The sequence below is a fragment of the Choloepus didactylus genome (assembly GCF_015220235.1).
Source record: "Choloepus didactylus isolate mChoDid1 chromosome 23 unlocalized genomic scaffold, mChoDid1.pri SUPER_23_unloc6, whole genome shotgun sequence".
NCBI lineage: Eukaryota > Metazoa > Chordata > Mammalia > Pilosa > Megalonychidae > Choloepus > Choloepus didactylus.
Window position 1 is genome coordinate 230951 of NW_023637600.1, and position 6004 is coordinate 236954.

Here is a 6004-nt window from a genome sequence, read left to right on the forward strand (position 1 = left end):
GTTGTTGACCCTCTACAAGCCAGAAATTCACTTTCCCTTTCTATGGTTCCCCCATAGAAGATGCTTCCTGGACCATGATCTCCTCTCTCAGTGCCATCCCCTTTCATGGTGAGCATTTATTTCATGTCTGATCCCTCTGCCAGGACAGGGACCAGCCCTCACCTCATCACATTTGGGATGAGCATCAGGCGTCACCCAGAGTAGAATGAGGGGATGTTGGTGACTGTGTGACTTGCTACTACGAATGGACAAAGCCCTGACATTTAGGCCTTTGGGGCCCAGGCTAAATGAAAGTTCTACATAAACACCACCAAAAGGGAGTCCTGGAGGCCAGAGCACCTCCTAGAATATCTATGGAAAGGCCCTTATGAGTCTGGGCCTGTGGGAACCATTTGGAGAATTCAAGTGAGTGAGGATGGTGGGTGTGGTGAGGCCTGATGACAACTACCTTCACCTGCCCAGGTATCAAACATCTCCACAAAAACAGTGTGACATTAAATGATATGCTTGGATTCCTATTCAACTTAAAACAACTATAAGAAAGTCCAGACAGTAAAAAATCTGTGTACAATAGGAACAAATTGTGTGACACCCAAGACAGAACCCTGACTTGGAAGTTACAATATAATGGTGCACAAAATACAACTTTTACTTACGGAGATAAAGGCTGATTCATAACATTGAGAACACTGTTACACTACTTGCTGGTAAATGTTTAGTGTAGTGGAGCTGTTAGTTTCTCCCAGATCACTAAACATGAATTAAATTCCTATCAAAATTCTAAAAACATTGAATATCTTTGAGTGATTGTTGAATAGCCATTTGTTGAACTAGCCATTGAGAAAATTTCCTTCCTGGAAAATACCCCTCCCATGCAGCTTCCCTGAACAAGCCCCCATAGCCCTCAAACCAGCACAGTTGACCCTCATCTGATACCTAACCTGGTGGCTAACATGACCTAGCTTCTTCCAGAATATTCTCTATTGGTGTTAACCCCTTAGATGTAGTTTTTGCACATGATTCCAACTCCAATAGCCTTTCTGGAAATGGAAAACTGTTTAGTAATCAGCATAGTGGTACGGATCACAAAAGGTAGGATTCAGTCCTTCGGTGTTTCACATAAACAGTGATTGGCCTGGTGAGCAGGAAATACACAGCCAGGATCCCAGGCCTTTTGGCAATGGTGATGTCCTGTCCTGTGACCAGAAGGGGGCCCTTTGGGACTGCCCTGGGTTTCCTACACTGGGGCACAGTAAGGACCATTCACTCAAAGAGGGGCTGGGCCCTGTGCTCACTGATGGGGACTCAGCAGCTGTGCCCTCTCTGCCTGGCAGAGTCCCCTGAGCAAGGAGCTTTGTGTCATCTCAGCAGCTGCTTCCTCCCAGGGCTCTCCTAAGGGGCAAACCCAACCCTCATCCTCCTCAGCCTACAGTGTGAGCTGAGCTCCAGCTTTGGGGCTCAGGGAGGGGCTGGGAAGGCAGTGGGTGGAAGCAAATTTGCATGAAGAGCCCCTCCCCTGTCAGAGGGTTGGGGAGAAAAGGAGGCTGGGGCAGCACAGCTCCACTGTGGGCCACACAGGGTTGTGTCCACCATGGCCTGGACTCCTCTCCTCCTTGTGCTCCTCTCTTACTGCACAGGTAGGGACAGGCTGCAGACACCCAGGGAAGCCCCCCGCCTGTGTCAGCTCCTCTCATTCAGACCTGTAGGAGCTTCACCCTGGTCCATGCTTGTTCACTCATGCATGTCTGTGTTTGCAGGTTCCCTCTCCCAGCCTGTGGTGACCCAGTTGCCCTCCCTCTCTGCATCTCTGGGATCCTCTGTGAGACTCCCCTGCACCCTCAGCAGTGGCTTCAGTGTTGGCAGCTATACCATATACTGGTACCAGCAGAAGCCAGGGAGCCCTCCCCAGTATCTCCTATACTACTACTCAGACTCAAGCAAGCACCAGGGCTCCGGGGTCCCCAACCACTTCTCTGGATCCAAAGACACCTCGGCCAATGCAGGCCTTTTGCTCATCTCTGGGCTCCAGGCTGAAGATGAGGCTGACTATTACTGTGCCATCTGGCACAGTGGTGCTGCTCACAGTCACACAGGCCAATGGGGAAGTGGGACAAAAACCCCAGCTGCTCAGGCTTTGTACCATAGCTCTTTTCTATTATAGTAACTTTCATGTCCACCTATTATGCCTGGAAGTAGCTTCTGGCTTATGAGGGCTCTCCTCCAATCTCCCAATTGTCAGTGTTTCTGAGATCTCAGAAAACAAAAAGCAAAGAACACAATTCATGATATTGAAACTAATCCAGGTGACAAATGTTTCAGAGAATCTGAATACAACTTCTACTTCAGTTGATAAAGGCTAATTCATAAAATTGGGAACATTGTTACAATACTTACTGGAGAATGTTAAATCTAGTGGAGCTGTTTTTTTCTCCCAAATCACTAAGGTGAATTAAATTCAATAGAAATTCTAAAAGCTTCGAATATCTTTTTGAGTGATTGTTTGAATTGCCATCTGTTGAACAAGCCACTGAGCAAATTTCCTTTCCTGGAAAACACACCTCTCATGCAGCGTCCTTGAAAAGGTTTCCATGGTCTTCAAACCAGATCAAGCAACCCCTCATCTGACACCTGACCTGATGGAAAACATGTATTAGCTTTTTCCAGATCTCCTCTGTTGGTGCTAACCCATAGGGCTGTAGTTTGTGCATATGCTTGCTACTCCAATAACCCTTCTGGAAGCGAGAAACTGTTCAGTAATCAAGCATGGTGTGTTAGAATCACAAAAGGTAGGAGTCAGGCCATTGATGTTTGGACAAAAAGAGTGACCTTGTGAGGGGGAAATAAGAACTCACACTCCCAGACCATTCAGCAATGGTGTTGTCCTGCCCTGGGGCCAGCAGGGGGTGCTGTGGGACTGCCCTGGGGTCCTACATTGGGGCTCAGTAAGGACCATTCACTCAAAGGGGGGCTGGGCCCTGTGCTCACTGATGGGGACTCAGCAGCTGTGTCCTCTCTGGCCTGGCAGAGTCCCCTGAGGTGGGACCTTTGTGTTGTCTCACCTGCTGCTTCCTGCCAGGGCTCTCCCAAGGGGCAAACCCAACCCTCCTCCTCCTCAGTCTACAGTGTGAGCTGAGCTCCACATCAGGGCTCAGGGAGGGGCTGGGCAGGCAGAGGTTGGAAGCAAATTTGCATGAAGAGCCCCTCCCCTGGCAGAGGGTGATGGAAAAAAGGAGGCTGGGGCAGCCCAGCTCCACTGTGGGCCACACAGGGCTCTGTCCACCATGGCCTGGACCCCTCTCCTCCTCGTGTTCCTTTCTTGCTGCACAGGTAGGGACAGGCCTCAGGGACTCAGGGCAGATCTCCCAGCCTGCCTCAGCCCCTCTAGCTCAGACCTCCAGGCAGCTTATTTGGACCCCACCCCAGGACTCATACATGTCTGTGTTTGCAGGTTCCCTCTCTCAGCCTGTGGTGACTCAGCTGCCCTCCCTCTCTGCATCTCTGGGAACAACAGCCAGACTCTCCTACACCCTGAGCAGTGGTGTCAATGTTGGTGGCAAAAACATATACTGGATCCAGCAGAAGCCAGGAGGTGCCCCCCAGCTTTTTCTCTACTACTACTCAGACTCAGATAAGAAGCTGGGACGTGGGGTCCCCAATCGAGTCTCTGGATCCAAAGACACCTCAAGCAATGCAGCATATTTGCACATCTCTGGGCTCCAGCCTGGGGATGAGGCTATTATTGTGCCATCTGGCACAGCAGTGCTGCTCACAGAGACACAGGTGGATAGGGAATTGGGACAAAAACCTGGCCTTCTTGATGTCTCTGACAATGACTCTTTTCTATTATTAAAATAACTGTCATATTCCCTGATGTACCTGGATATAGCTTCTGGATCAGGATGGCTTACCCCATTTTCACATTCAATGTTTCTGAATTATCACGGAAACCAAAAACAAAGCAAAAACAGCAAGCAAACAGAAACAATAATAGCTCTCATGAGAACAACAAATTCTACACCTGGATGCCCATATGGGGCAAAATAAGAGTGTGTGGAGCTGGATTTTTCCTCTGGAAGGAAAGCACCTCTGCCTTTGTTAGGATTCTCCTGGGGTCAGAGGCTCAGGGAGGCTCCAATTGTTGGACAGTCCCCAACATCACAGTGCTTATTGAGGTCAGAGCACAGATGTCCCTTTCTCACCTGTCACCTGTGCTCAGGGCTGGCTGAGGCCCCTGTGCCCCAGGACAAGGCAGGAAGGTGTGAAGTGCTGCCTGAGGAAGCAGGTCCCTGGGGAGGTCTAGACACAGCACTGACCTGGTCACTCGCTGGGACATACCTTTTCAGTAGTAATGACAGGGAGAGGGTGAGACATGTGAGAATTAGGGCCCTGAGGCCAGCCAAGGGGATGGATGCTTGGGAAACCCTGAGCCTGCTCCAAGGCAGGAGGGGGAAGTTAGTCCTCCTGATGTGACTTTCCTACAGCTAATGCCTCTCAGGACCCTGGGAACCCTTGTGGGTGCTTTATGCTGAGTCCACAGGAACAGATGTGTGTCCTCCTTTCCTTCCACACCCACTTGTAGGCCTGGGTCTGTGGACCAGCAGGGAGCAGGCACTCCATGATGTTACAAGAAGTAACTCCACCCCAGAAAGCTCATGAGAAGGCCTCAGACCCTGTGGTCAGTGTCTCCTTTATGGAGAGCTATAGCAATGTTTTCAGTTACCATGGAGACTGGTTTCCAGGGCTCTCAGGCAGATCCCCTACATTTGTGATCTCATCAAGGAGTTCCAGCCAGCCTCCATGGACCCAGCCTCCTCAACCATCCCTGGGCCACCTGAGATGAGACTGGTTATCACTGTAGGACAGCTGAGTACAACCACCAGGCCACCAAGAGCTCCTGTCTATGGGAAGATTAGCATCTGCCCTCCACATCCTGGTCTGACCCATCACTCCCCTGTCATGTCTGCCTGGAACCAACACCAGCTCAGATTCTGTCTCCTACTGTCAGTGGTGCTACTAAACCAAGAAGGCCCGATGCTGTAACTTTGGTCTATCTTTACTGGGTCAATGAATATAACCCCTTTTTCCTTGCTTCCCCAATGAACACAGAGTAACTGTGTCTCTAGAAGCAAAATAACCCCTGCATTTGCTGGGCAGGGATGACAAGAAAGGCAGAAGTTAAGCCTGTCTGACCCAGGAGACCCAGTTATCCCTCTGCCTTGAACCCAGAAAGTCCCCTGCTCCTGGCCAAGCCTTTCTGACCCTTTTCTGAGCTGAAATCTTGGCAGAGCCTGGCTCCTCTCTTTCTCCTCAGGTTCCACCCTCAGGAGCTGCTGAGTTCCCAGGGACAGCACAACCTCCCAAGGGCACAGTGCTGAGACCCACCCCTGCTCACTCAGCCTGTGTCACTCTCTGCCCACTCTGGACCCTTGGTTGGGATGATGTTGGGTGCATCTCAGTTCAGTGGTTCATGGAGATTATAATCCCAGCTTCTATTACAGAGAAATCCAACATCTCAGAGAACCAGGAAGTCCTGGTTTCCTTCATTGTCCATTCAGGGAGCATTTACCAGATAAATTCTATCATGGCCCAATATCTATAGGATTACAGGACATGGGGGCACCTTATTGCAGGGGTGTAGTAAGATATTGCCAAAAGGGGAAATTTCATTTAGAATAAAGGACTTTTTATCAAAGCATATCAGGTATGACAGGGTATGGACCCAGAACTCCTCAGATATAATCTACCATCCTAACTGCCAATTCATTGTAAGGGGTGAGTGTGCATCTACTATTTTATTTCTGTCTACCCAGAGCCAGACACAAAGAATTTATGGGAAGTTGTGTCCAGGAGCCCTGAGAAGGAGAGCACAAGCCAAGAGAGAGGCACAGGGCTCCCAGAGTAGGTCCTGTAGTCTTGGAGAAGACTGGTTGGTTCGGGGGGAGAAGGAAGACAGAAGCAGACTACGGGGTCCTGGCAGGGAGTGCTGAGCTCTGTCCAGGTGCCG

General features: G+C 50.1%; 1 gene segment (V, D, J or C); it reads left to right on the top strand.

The window, feature by feature from the left end:
* Positions 1 to 1576: 1576 nt before the first annotated feature.
* On the top strand, positions 1577 to 5258 carry LOC119525100. The segment is given in 4 exon segments: positions 1577 to 1637; positions 1758 to 2105; positions 3449 to 3643; positions 5227 to 5258. Coding segments are annotated over 4 exon segments (621 nt in total).
* Positions 5259 to 6004: the final 746 nt, after the last annotated feature.